This window comes from Cryptomeria japonica, chromosome 1 (assembly GCF_030272615.1).
Source record: "Cryptomeria japonica chromosome 1, Sugi_1.0, whole genome shotgun sequence".
In the NCBI taxonomy this organism is placed as follows: domain Eukaryota; kingdom Viridiplantae; phylum Streptophyta; class Pinopsida; order Cupressales; family Cupressaceae; genus Cryptomeria; species Cryptomeria japonica.
This window is the reverse complement of record NC_081405.1, coordinates 1259797-1273688: the sequence shown is the minus strand read 5'-3', so window position 1 is coordinate 1273688 and position 13892 is coordinate 1259797. Positions and strand designations below refer to the sequence as shown.

General features: G+C 36.9%; 2 protein-coding genes across 3 annotated transcripts in view; one reads left to right on the top strand and one right to left on the bottom strand.

The window, feature by feature from the left end:
* Positions 1-13892, top strand: part of LOC131036611 (large ribosomal subunit protein bL19cy) — a 134822-nt gene that overhangs the window by 14382 nt on the left and 106548 nt on the right. The window lies entirely within an intron of this gene.
* On the bottom strand, positions 7863-9583 carry LOC131857223 (uncharacterized). Its single transcript, XM_059210185.1, has 2 exons — positions 9346-9583; positions 7863-9188 (listed from the first exon to the last, which is right to left on the bottom strand). The coding sequence occupies exons 1-2, from the start codon at positions 9566-9568 to the stop codon at positions 8146-8148; spliced, it is 1266 nt and encodes a 421-aa protein (XP_059066168.1). The 5' UTR covers positions 9569-9583; the 3' UTR covers positions 7863-8145.

Here is a 13892-nt window from a genome sequence, read left to right as displayed (position 1 = left end):
ATTCAAAAAAGAGACGTTAATAGTAATAACAACATTAACCTTTATCGATTCTATTTGGACTCATATATAGCCCTAATCTAATAAGTCAAGCTATAAATAACTTAACACTCATTCCCCAAAAAGATATTGATTAGTAAATAAAAAAAACTTAAATCATCATAGAATCTTTATAGGATTGAAAGTCATAACCATATCAAGATATAAATGTTCACTAATAGGACTCAAACTCGTAACCATATCAAGATTTAAATGTCCACTTCCAACAAAATAGATCATTTAATAACAATTCCACGGGTAGTTGGTCGTGTCATTGAAGAAGTCAACAAATGAGTGACACTCTTTAATAGCATAAGGTAATTGGATTGTTTGTTGACTAGTTCAAAGTTCGTTCTACATTTGGCTACAAGAGGTTACACAATATCGATTGCAAGAACAATTTCACCCAATTTGACAAGAACATTGCATAACAAGTTAGCATGCAAAACATCCGAATAATAACAATTATCCAATCTCATCACATCAGACACTTGATTATAAGCATATATATATTATATCCATATCCATGTAAATATACATATTAATGTGCATGTATAAGGTTTCGGTAAGGTAGTGAGTCAAGTATGGATAAAGTCAGAGGCATATAAGACATAACAACTTAACTAAAGTTTGATGAAAAGCTTATGAAAATAGAAAAAATATAGGCCTATTAGTGACCACGTCTGGATAGAGAAGTTAAAAATAAGCCTGTTAGGCTTGAGAGATTTCAATAGATGAAATTGTGGCAAGTAGCCTACGCCACCTTAAGCCTCTGCAAGCCATAAAGAACATTGAGTGGACACAAACAAGCTCACAGCACAAAGATGGGGAACTTAGGTATAAATAGAGAAAAAAATACTTTCTTGCAACTTGTTGGTTAACAGATTTGTCTTTTCTTTAATATTTATATATTTTAAAATAATGACTCATGCATACCCTTCATGAAAAAGCAACTCGGTTTACCCTCTGCATGAGAGTGCAACTCCTCGTAAGATTTTCAATGAATTTTTATGCAAATAACTCATAAAGTAACACACTTTTCACTAGAAAGCGAGAAAGGCTTTCACATTCATTTGTCAACACAAAAGAACGCTACAAGATGATTATCAACAAATGTAAAGCTCACAAACTTTACTCCTGCACATATCCATTCAATATAAAAACTTATTCCACCAAGAATACTCAATGTAGCATAAATGTTGATCGATACTCACTCATGCCTCACAGGACAAGGGGGATCTAAATCATTTAAACAACAATGTAGCACTTTTTTTTTTTTTAAAGATCAATGAATTCACAGACTTAGATAGAACTAATAATGAAGTAAAATATTTTGCACATAAGCATACATCCCAACAAAGAATTCTCTATCTTTCAAACACACAGATTTGAAGATCGTATCAAAATATCATTCTATTCATGCACCAAAAATGTCTACATTGAAATTCAATGAAAATTAAGTCTGTTTTTCAAATCAAAGTTCTTCGGACCTAAAACACAGCTTGCTTAATTACATTTATAGCCCCTAGGCCAACAGTTCGTTTGAAAATAACTATAAACTCTACCCTAGAGTTAAAAGAAACTGTTTGTTTTGAACTGAATAAAACTTAAATAGCAACGGCCACAGATAGGATGACAGCTCTTTCATAAACTGATCATGACTCCATAGTGGAAGAAGCGGTTGTTGATTTGTCATGTTTTGTCGCGGCACCACGCAAATTTCACCACTCTAGATGCGTTGTTGAGAAATTCAGGATAACCTGATAGTGCGGGAGTCCAATATGTAGAATCCGTTGCTTCCAAACTTCTTTGTCCATGTTCACTTGCATAACTTTCATTTTATGCGCTTCCAAGTGATCGAAGCAAATTGCTAACATGGATTTCATCCTTGCCACTTTGGAAAAGTCATCTGTAGTTAGAGACTTCGTCTCCTTTACTCGCTGCACCCTTTCTTTAAAGGTTTTGACCATCTTCGTTGTTGGTTCAATTGTCTCTCCATCCTCCTTCAAGAGTTGAATGTCGGTGCATTTTAGATCTTTCTGCATCATATCAATTAGTTATTTCAATCATTTTAGTAGCTTGACAGATACTTCATGACCTTGTTTAATGATAGAATTTCTCCATTCAACATTCTTCCTTGAAACATACAGCACGTTGTCATCCAGGTTTTCCACTAGCTTCTCAATTAGGAATTTCATAACGCCAAATTTTTGCACATCATTCATCTGCGCCAAGACTACTACCCATTTAGTTCTTTCTTTTTCCCATGCAGTAGCTTCCAGTTCCAGCTCTTTACTCACAGTTATGGCGTTATCATATACCTTAATTAGGCTAGCAATATAGTTTGTGCCCTGCTGCACTATAGAATCAAGCCACTCATCAAAAACTTCGGCTATCATGCAGCTTCTCTGGACTTGATCTAACAGTTTCTGATTCACTGGTGATTTGGGGTCAAAGGACAATGTCATATGTGTCAGGGGCTGAGGACTCGGATGATGTATGGCGTTAACATACTCTGCCATCTAAGTAATAACTTGTTTCAACACTCGTTTGTCCTTCTCATCTTTCCAAGTCTTGGATATCATTCTCTTTGAAGAGGATTCTAAATGTTTGGCATCTACAGCCCTTGAAGCAACTCCCAGGTCGATCTTCTCCACAGTAAAATCATTCTCAATGGCTTTTTCTGGATCTCTATCTGAGATGGGCTTAGCTACTTCCGCTACCCAACGACCTGTTTCATCATCAATTTCCATCATTGCCTGCGTTTTGAGCTTCTTAGGTTTAGATATTTTCCCAAGGCACTTGCTTACCATATCCTCCATGGGAATTGCAATAGGGACAATGCTACATTTCTTTCCAATCGAAGCTCCAAGTCATCGAGAAGTGTTGGAAGTTTCTTTAGGCGGCAAAGGTGTCTGAGCATCGGGTGGATTGACAACAGTCATAGTGCTCATCGGATTTGGCTCTTCTTCAGGTTCTTTGCCTACATATGTATCTTGCACTGAAGGGTTGTTTAACACTTGTTGATCCATGATCACTTAGGTTTCTTCGCATAGATCCAAGTCCACAACAATTTGATTTGCCACTGGTTCTCTGTTCTTCTTTTTGCTCCTTGAGCGAGTAACTCGAACTGCTGAAGAACTCAGTGGGGACCTCTTTGATCTTTTAGTTTGAACTTCTCCAATAATAGGCCTTGTGTCACCTGCAGCATCAACAATTTTGTTAGAGGAGGAATTCGGAATCTATGTTGTAGCAAGTGGACCAACTGTTAATTCATGAGGAGTGACAATCGACTCCTTTCTAAATTTTCGATCTCTTAACCACTTCTTCGTCCTTCTTATGACATTGAAGGATTTGGCTTGAATATTTTCCTCTTCTCTTATATCCCAATCAATTTCAAGAATAGGCTGCCCTTGAACCCTTTCATTAAATTCGAGATCCAAAACATCTTCCCCTTCCTCTTCTTGTACTCCAGACACATTAATGGACAACCTGTTGCAAAGTAAATCATGACCACAATCTCCTCCTTACTTGAAACTCATCACAGCAATTTTCCAAGTAATCTTCTAATTAAGGTTCATGGGAAAAATGGTCATCAACATTTAGATGCTCTACAACATATCCCTTGCTATCGAATTTTCGTCTAGCAATGTAGGGCTGCAAATTCATTTTCTTGAACTCTAATTCTAGGTTCAACGCATCAAATACAGATTTACAACTGTAGTAACCAAGTTCAATCGGGAAGACAACCCCAAATTTACCCTTTATCCGTAACCTTTTGTCAATGTGGGCTAACTGCCTGCAAACCTCAATAAACACATAATTGTCAAAGGCATACCTAGGCAATTTGAATGGTTCACCTTCGAAGCCCCCCACTCTAATCTAAGCATAAACCTTCATGACGTCCACCCAAGGCTCATTATGCAACCCCGGCCATTCTTTGGTACAAGCCAATATATAAAATAAATATGAGGACATGTAATAACTAGACATTCCAACAAAGTTGCTCAAACCCTCGTGGAGTCTTTCGGCAATAACCTGCGCCCAATCAAGGTATTTATCACCAGCTAACAACACCTGAATATAGAAGTACAGCCAATCCTCCCAATAGAAAGAGTGTGAGTTCCCTTTGAGTTTGTTTAAGAATATTACAATGTCTCGCACCTCTGTGATGAAATGCTCTCTAGTAAGAGGCGTGGGTAACCAGGACCCCCCTTTTTGAACCTTCAAAAGCCAACTCCTTGCAATGACGCTTCTATATGTGCTTTTCTTCTCAGAGAAAAACGCATATGAGGTTCCAACTGACCAGTCTTCATACGGCTCCTTATGAGGGATTCCCATTGCAGCCATCACCATCTCTCTGTTAATTTCCACTAACAGTTCGCCACTGCTGGTCCTAATGCACTTGCTATCAGCATCATATCTGTTCATACATGCTATTACTAGATCTGGACAAGGAGCGGAAATTGGGAAAGCAACGCTTTCAATCAAGCCACTTCTAACTATTCTTTCCATCATCGAATCCGCCCCAAGGTTTTTAGCTCTTTCTAAGAAATCTCTTAAGTCAACTTGGGCCAAAGAGGTGTCACTCAGGTCTGGAAGTATACTAACTAGGCATGATGTACGACCAAGTTTTGGAAGAGTCGGCCTCATAATGGCCGCTTTTACATTTATCAAACAGTTCCTAAACAGGACAAAATTCTATTCCAAAACAAAAGAATTTTCCTACACTGACTAACTTTCTAAGCTAGTAACACAGCGGAGGGAAATTATCAAAACTCACTTGTTACCACCATGAAATTTGTGAAACCCTTGGAAGTATGGAGTTGAAATTACCTTCGGCGTCTTTCGCTCCTCCAACAATAACAGCTACTACTTTCACAATTTTGAGAATTCACATGTTAAGAAGCGGAAAAACTGAGTAACCTCTACACACACCTCATAATGATCCATTCGAACGTGTGAGATAACCAATGATTTGATGGGAACCTAACAACTTTCTTAATTACACATCAACTCCGCACAAACGGTTTACATTTTCATGATTTCTTTCCAAATTTAGAATTTTAAATTTAAGATGTCGAGAATATTCCTTTTGTCGTGCCACCTTTAGTGTTATTAATGTCCTCGGGGCCAAACTTGGAATGAACCTTTGAACTTTGAACCAACTCGCAAGGAGTTCAATGGTTCAAGTTCAATCCGGAGAAAAACAAAAGAACTCTCAACTTGCGGCTCAACACAACACCTGGAATGAGCAAAGACCCTAAACAAACGTAAAGGAAGACTTCGAACCTTGAACCTTGAACCGATTTAGAAATGGTTCAAAGTTCAAGTTCAAGACCGACCTAACACATTCACACTCGCTTAACAACATTACAAAGCCACGACCCGTGCAAGGGGACCGATTGAACCTTGAACCTTGAACCAATATGCAGGTTCAACCGAAAGATTCAATGGGGCAAAAAAGGTGAAACATAAAGGAACAAAAGGTGCATGACTAAAGACGGATCAAACCAAATGAGGGAAACAAAATTAAAGACACATTATTTTGTTCAAAACAAATAATGGGGTAACACAACTAATGTGGAATAAATCACTAATGCCCTATCACTTCTCGCTGTACGTAAAGGAAGAGTGAATAAGTGCAGGACCGCTTATAGACACCTCTATGTGTATGGGAAACCCTAAAGATGCATAAACTCAAATAAAAAATAAATCACTCATGCATAGTAGCTGGTAATCTACTCTAAGGAAGATCAAGAGCCGACAATGAATGGGGATGAGCTCATGGAGATGAGGATGAGACAACACAGAAGCAACCCGTCACATACAAAATACCTTCACTACCAATCAAGCCAAAAGTTGGGTCTTAGTGTGGCAATTTACCCCAAGACAAAGTTTGGCAATGCACCCTCATGCCAAAAAGAGCCTGATCCATGGGCCTGTATGGGAAAAGAATTGAGGTGGTCAAGGAAACTGCCCGTAACTAGTTTACCCCCTCTATGTGGCTTAAAAAAATGATGCAATAATCTATCAGATCTTCGGATGGAGCCTATTGACCGTGCCTTAGAAGAGAAAAAATAAAGAAGTAATAGTTGGCTTCTCTACTAAATCGACACAAATGAATCTGCAAAAAATTACTGCATGAACTTCTAGCAAATCAAAACTCTAGACCTCACAGGATAACTCATGGCCAAACAAATAACTCATGCACTAAGGGAGGGAAACAATAATCGGTTGCATATAGAACAATATATAAATAATCAGTGTCAATAATCAGTTGCATATAGAACAATATATAAATAATTGGTGTCAATAATCAGTTGCATATAGAACAATATATAAATCAGAGAGAGCACCATCATTGTTGCAGGTTTCTACAGTCTTATCAGAAACAGCACCATTAATTATTGTTGCAAGCAGATAGTTTCAAATCAGGGACAGCAACACACCACTGTAAGTGATCTCAGCAGACCGTCATATTGTTCTAAAGCGATATTCCTAAAGTCATATTAGATACAACATTGATCTAATATCCAATCCATATATTATCATTTGCAGATTATACATATTATCAAGATAATATTAGTAATATCTATGTATATAGACTTAATCAACTTCCATATATCCAATTGTCATATTAGAAATAGCAGTGAGATTGTCATCAAATATATAATATAAACATTCATAGGTGGTATCATAGATCATCATTCTTAATGTTAAGTAAGACTTTAGGAAAGAAGTTTCTTGCATTGATCCTTGATAGATAATTGTCCCAATTTCCTAAGTTTGACCATAAGGGGACATTACATCACTACTAATCATTGAGATTCCTCCAAAAGAATCTACCAGAGATGCTAATCCACAGTCAAGCAATCACAATTCCCAACCTGAGCAAGAGCACATTGTCACTCAAGACTCACCATTCCTAGGAGGCTAAAAACCAAGATGGTGAGTTTTTGCAAGTCGGCTGGCAAGTTAATAGCGAGTACTTGTTGAGTTTGTGAGACAAACTGGTGATGCACAAGAATGACATGAGAAAAACGCTAGAAAATACAATTTTCACACTCAAGTAACCCCCAACTTTTCTATACAGAAATCACGAAAATGGCATGCACTATGAATGTCTATGTGGTCTCAAAGGCCTTAATTTCTTAAAAGGGCACTACCCCTCAACCCGATTGGGAGCACTACCCAAATTCTCCTGCAAGGGACGTTGCCCCCCAACCCCAATGGGGATGCTAGCTCCAAATCCCCATAAGGAGCATTCCTCCTCAACTCCACCAATGCTGTTACCCACAAATCCCTATCAAACACATTTGATACATTTTCTACCTATATTTTTGCATTAAAATTATATTATTTTAAGAAATTTAAGTATTGTTTAAATTACTGGGTTTTTTGCCTAGCTTTGCAGTCAAAAAAATTGGTCTGCTGAGTCAAAGTATGAAAACTATTCTAAAGATTTAAACAAAAAAAATAACAACCAAACTGAACCCAGCACATCCATTATTCATGTGGTTAGTTAAGCAGGGTAATCAAACTGAGAGGGCACACATTATTGGCTTTAATTATCTAGCCAGCTCACCGAGACAAAAATGTTCATTCTTTGACAGACATTTATTTTGAACAGTAAAAAATATTGAGATCGCTATTTACTGAAAACTTCATACTTGAGAAACCACATATTGACACAAAACTGAACAAACAATAAGACTGTTGATTTGGTTAAAAGGTAGAATAGCCGATCGGAAGACTTTTACATTGAATATTTACAATTAAAAATAAATAAATAAATAAATCTGCAGACCAAAGCATTGGACATATGAATAGAAATGGCTTAATCTTTTATTTTGATTGGTCACAGTATCAAATTAATAACATATAATGGATGCAAAAGTAATCTGACTGCAAGCATGAACTAATAAGCAAATAGTTTGATATCAATATAAACATCGGAACACTAGGACGTCAGCATAATTTAGAACAATGCCTTCCTTGATCAATTCCTAAGGTATTTCCCCAATTTTCATTATAGCCTTCTTTGACATGCTGTAGTCCTCTGTTAAAGGCTACCTGCATGCTCAACTGAAAAAGGTATTCAGTTATTCAGGCCCTATAACGTGAAATGATATTTTCAACTAGTTCTTTAGCAACTTTAAGTGTTTGTCCAGCATCTTGGTCCCCCTGCAAAGACACTTGTGCCTCTTCTATGTGAATATTTATCTCTTTTAAAGTGTATAGTGAGCTCTCATTTAGAACAATATCAAGGTCACATTCTTGGGCCATCTGAAACCCTAATAGTTTTCCACATGAGAAGTGAAGCAAACTCAGAACCCTGCTGTAAACCTTACTTTTCAAAGCAAATGCTGCCTGTGACAAGAAAATTTTCATAATTGCACGCAAAACCCTAACATCTTCCTTTTGGAGCAAATCAATCACTGTTTTCATGAAGTCAAGAGCAACGCAATTGAGTTTGTCTTTAGTTCTGGCTTCTTCATCCTCATTAGAAGTCCCTCCTGTAGCATCAGCTTCTGATTGATGGCATTCTTGAGAGTTTATGACATTGGCAGGGCAAAGTCCCAAATTTGCAAGTGTTACAGTCCAAGCACAACACAATTGTTTGCCTTCTTCAACCAACTCATCAAATCCCTGTTTTGACCTTTCACTCTCCAAATTTACATCATTGTAAAGAGCATTTGCAGCAGATACAGCAATAAGAAGATCTGGCATCCATGGTTTTAGTACAGCTAGAATAGACCCTGCAAACTTAGTTCCAATCACAGACTCACTCAAAGTAATCAGATCAAAAAGACTATTTGCAAGATGAGATGCTTCAGAAGCTAAATCATTGGAGTTCTTCAGCCATAAATATAGCATTTTTGCAGCATAAGTAGCAGAGCTCTTTACACAAACCAAGATGTATTTCCAATCATTTCCCATGCACTTTTGACCCCCAGACTGTTCCTCAATTTGCAGTTTCATGTACTCGAAAAATGCTGATTCAAAACTTAAGCATCTAGCCTGTACAGAAACCTGTACCACAAGACTTAGGTAACTGCTGTCCACAATTGACTTTAGAATTGTTGCAGATACCCTGGCAACTAGATTAATCATGCTTCCTTCACTGATATCTGTTTTCCCAGTAGCACCTATGCAAAAAGGATAAAATAGTGATGAATAAAACTGGCCTCCAAAATAAAATTAGATGGTTATGATTTCATGTGCCTAAACCCTCTCACCACATGAGATATCAAGGATGAAAAATCCAAAAAGAAGAACAGAAAGGAGCTTTAACTAAGTTTGAACCTGCATCTTTAGTATTTGAAATTTCTGCCAAGGATTCTGTTTTGCTTGACTTATGGTGCTGAACCTTGACACATTTCCTTTTGCCCTGAACTGTTGATGTTGAATCTTTATATGATCCGTAACTATCAACCTCAATAAAAAGTTGCTCAACCCAACTAAGAAGTTCTTGGAGTGTATCATCAAGTCCATTTTGCTGCCAGAAATGAAATTTAAAATTTTCCATGAAAAAAGTTATCAACTCTTAAAAAGAGTAAGTGACCAGAACATGAAAGAACTTAGGGTATTTTTTTTGAAATAGTTGACTAGAACATGAAAAATATTAAGGTATTGTAAGATGTGTATTTCGACACTTCTAATGTGGTTAAAAGTTAAAAACAAAATAAAAAATTGTCTGGCCTCATAACATTTTAAAAGTAACATCCTTTTGCAATGTAGGCATTTGTGTCCAAAACGCTTATTGAAATGAAACCAATGTATTTTTCTTTGTTGTGAACTCTAAAAATCATATTCAAATATCTAATATCATGATTTTTTGGCCATCATTCCAAGCAGCCCACTAGGTAAAGCCTGAAGATAGCCTTGATATAATGTATTTAATATTTTATAAGCAAAAAGAGAAAAAATACAAAATAAAAGGAAATAATAACAATTTATGGCGACCACAGTTTGATTTGCAAAAATTTTTTTGTCAAGACATAATTTAGGCAGTAAACCATACACAGTTATATAAACCCAAAATACTCCATGAGACAGAATATTCAACTCAGACTATACAAAAGAAACATGAGCATGACCTTGAAAATGTCATTAATTTCCAAAAAAATGTTCTGTGCAAGTGCTGATATCCACATCCAAGATTATCATCCATTGGCTGAAAATAAATCAATTTAAAGCTAAAGGGTCTTGTAGAATTCTAAATCATAATACTAAGCATACGAAAAGAAAGTTGTTTAATGTTTCGCTCATAATCCTCTTACAGCAAGAATAACTCACAACTGATCAAAAAAAGGAAATCTCACAACAGTGTTTTGAATTATTGTTTATTCAGAAAATGCCATGTTTGAAAAACTTTCTATCAAACATAAAGCCATTGTCCATGCCTGATTGAATCGTCTGTAATCTTTGCTTGGCCTACAAAGTCATGTAGATCTTAAGCATGTGCATCACTGACTGCACAATTTTTGTTGGCATACGACTTGGTGCTTCAAAAATATAAAATGGACTGATTGGAACTTGAATTTAGCAAATGTCTCATACTATTTAGATAGCTGAGGCTTAAGATGCCAACACTGGTACAAGAACAGATACAAGTTTTGTTTGAGTACGCTGGTATAGCAAATTTTATTCCCTCCATACGGGATTGGCTGTATATATACAAAAACATGAAATATAGAATTCTCTTAATGATTTAAAGTTTTTACTATGCAGTTAAAAACATAGTTAGCTTATCAATTAGAGGCTACTTTGATGACATACACAAGTATACAACGATCAAATGAGTACAAAAGCCAATTTGAGTTCAAGGATACAACATTTTGAAATGTGTAAATGTTTTAAGAATTTTAGGTGTAGAAAACTCATGGCTTATGAAATCTATGGCATTAAGAATAAAATTAACATGACAAAGGCACAAACTATGGTAGAGAGGAGCTTATATCACTCTGCCCATCATCACAAGCTCTATGTGCAGTCTTGCACTTGTATCTTCGACAAGTTTGAAAATGCTACTACAGCCATAGGAGCATTACTTAGGATAGGGATAGACTCGAGAAACCAAAAGTATATATGTAATTCAACTATTTGAAAAAGGCCTGTTCATGGGCTTTTAGATCCTCTTGCTCTCTCTTATTTCTTTTTAGGACCTCTCTCTCTCTCTCTCTCCTTTAAATCCCCGAGCTGATTCAAAAAAGAAGACAGTGAGAGGTGATTAAAGGGTGGGAATTAAATGGCAGAAACTAGAGGAAGGTTGGGTTAAAGTGAACTTTGATGGGGCGTCAAGGGCAATCCGGGACCTTCTAGAGCTGGTTTTGTCACTCGGGATTGGCAAGGTGATATCTTGGCTATAGGGGCAAGGAGACTATTAGATGGCACGAAGTATGAAGTGGAGGGGCAGGCAGCATTGTGGGGTGTGAGGATGGTGCAACGTTTGTCGATTCCTTGTCTATATTTGGAAGGCAATTCACAAATAATAGCAAATGCTATTATGAAAGGCGAGGTTGCTTACTGGAAAATCAACAAGTATATTCTATTGATAAAATTTGAATTAGAAACCTTCCAATCATTTTGAATTTCACATGTGCTAAGGGAAGGTACTGATATAGCCGATGTTCTTTCTAAAACAGCTACATCACTGCAAGAGGTGGGCAGTGAAGGAGTATGGGAGGATTTTAGAGGTGTTGAGTTGGAAGCCGTGTGATTTGTACATCATCGAAGGAGAGCGCTTTAATGTTTCTTTATTGCAAAAGTGATAGGAGGTGTCTGCGTTGTTATTTAATAGCAAGTGTGGGCGGCGGGCTTTATTCCCTAGGTTGATGTGCAGAGCAAGCGAAAGGGACAACGATAGAAGGCAATGTTTTTGAAATATTCATTGCACTAGTATGGAGGCTAATTTTTCGCTCCACTCAATGAAACAACAACTTGCCTTTTTTGGCAAAATATCAAAGAAAAGACTTGGGGGTTTGTTTAAGTTTGACGACCCCATTTTTCTGCAAATATTGGATATGTTGCTCGGTGAAGATTACATAAGGTCGGAATTTCGTTATAGAACAAACGTGGACACATCTCCATGGTGGTTGTGTGGGGTTTGGTGCTCAACACAAAGGAGGCAGTGATGTGGGTGGTACGAGCTGGTGTCCCCAACCACTACACTTGTGGGATGACTTCTATTCTTGCGAGAGCGGAAGTGGGTAGAGAATTGCAACGGCAATGTGGGGAAATCTTGATGCAACATGGAGACGAGGTGAAATTTAGACCGTTCATCCTTTGGAACGATGGAGTAGACTGGGCTGCTCGGATGGAAGAGGCACGTGTGGGCTGGAAGGCTTTGAAGGACTTTGTCCGTGAAAAGGAAGTGGAGCAACGAATAGCTAGGGAGGCGAAGAAGAAGGATGCTGAAAAGAAAATGAAATTTGCTCCTGAAGAATTCAAGGTTAATGGTTCGAGTAAAAAGAAGAAAAAAATGTGAATTTGTATTTGTTTATGTTCATCCTGTGGACTTAGAGATTTAGGGCCTAATTTTCTGAATGGATTTTGTATAGGGTAATGGTGGCAGTTTCACCACATTTTGGTGGTGTTTATAGGTTACTAGGAGCAGGCAGGTGTTTAAATTTATGACTAGAATGTAGTTTGCGCAATAAGGCACCTTTTGGCTTGAGGAGTATAGGTAGTTGAAGTGGTGGGCTGTGTTCAGAGATTTGATACAGGGGATATTCCCTGATTTTTCTCTCTTTTATTAATCATATTAATAAAATATACTCTTAATTACTGATTAAAAAAAATATTTCATTAAGTCAAAGAACAAAAAAAAACTAGCAGGGTCAAAGGGTAGCGCTCCTTGAAAAGGGTTCTAGGAGCAGCACGTGCTATATTTCATAAATTTATCATTTATAACCAAGCTCAAAGAGTTCTCCAAACCCTTCAAGTTTTGGCATATCATCTTTAAATAGCCAACATTTACTATGAATACAAATTTACTAGAAACACATGTATTATCACAAAAGAGAATATTTTAGGTTGTCAATCATGTTTCAGGGTTGAGATGCCTTTTTTTCCTTTCAAATGCAGATTTTGACAGTTATTAACAGTTTTTTTTTTTAAAAAGCAGCCCCCTGCTATCTCTAATCAACTAGTCGTCCAAAACATGCAGGGATAGTTAGGCATCCCCAAGACAATTGGAGACATCAACAATGCTCCCTGACTGTCCTAGAGACAGTTGGCCACCCCCACATAAAAAGCACTTAAATTTAAAATAAAAAATTTTGCTTTTTTACATCACTATTTTACAACTAAATTTATAACAGCAGTCATATCAATAAATTTGAGCAGTCTTCATTATTGAAATAAACATTGGACAGCAACATTCTTCACATCAGTTTTGTGACAGTCATTAAAGTGTTTGCTCGACAATTTGATCACTTCAGATGCAAAACTGTTAGACTACGTCAAACAGAATTGATTAAGAGCTGTACGCATGTGTCAAAAGACTTCTAGGTTGAAATAATAACTAACTGTAGATCTGTCCCTCAGATCCAGTTAGCTGTCAAAAGTCCATTTTGTTGGAATATTCCATCATTCATTCACCACCTAAGATAGTTTGTTTAATTGTTATTGTCTATTAGTATAACATAGGATATGCTTGCATAATTGGTTACACAGTGGAACTTGCAAGTGCTGTTTTGAAGCCCACGGTTCACCAATATTTTTTCTATATATTTGTAGACTCTATGAAAGATTTGATATAGAAAACATTTTGATTTATTATCTCTGATATGATCTCAGAGCGCGAGGATATTGTGGGATTGATTTTTCCTTTGTATTGATGATTGCAT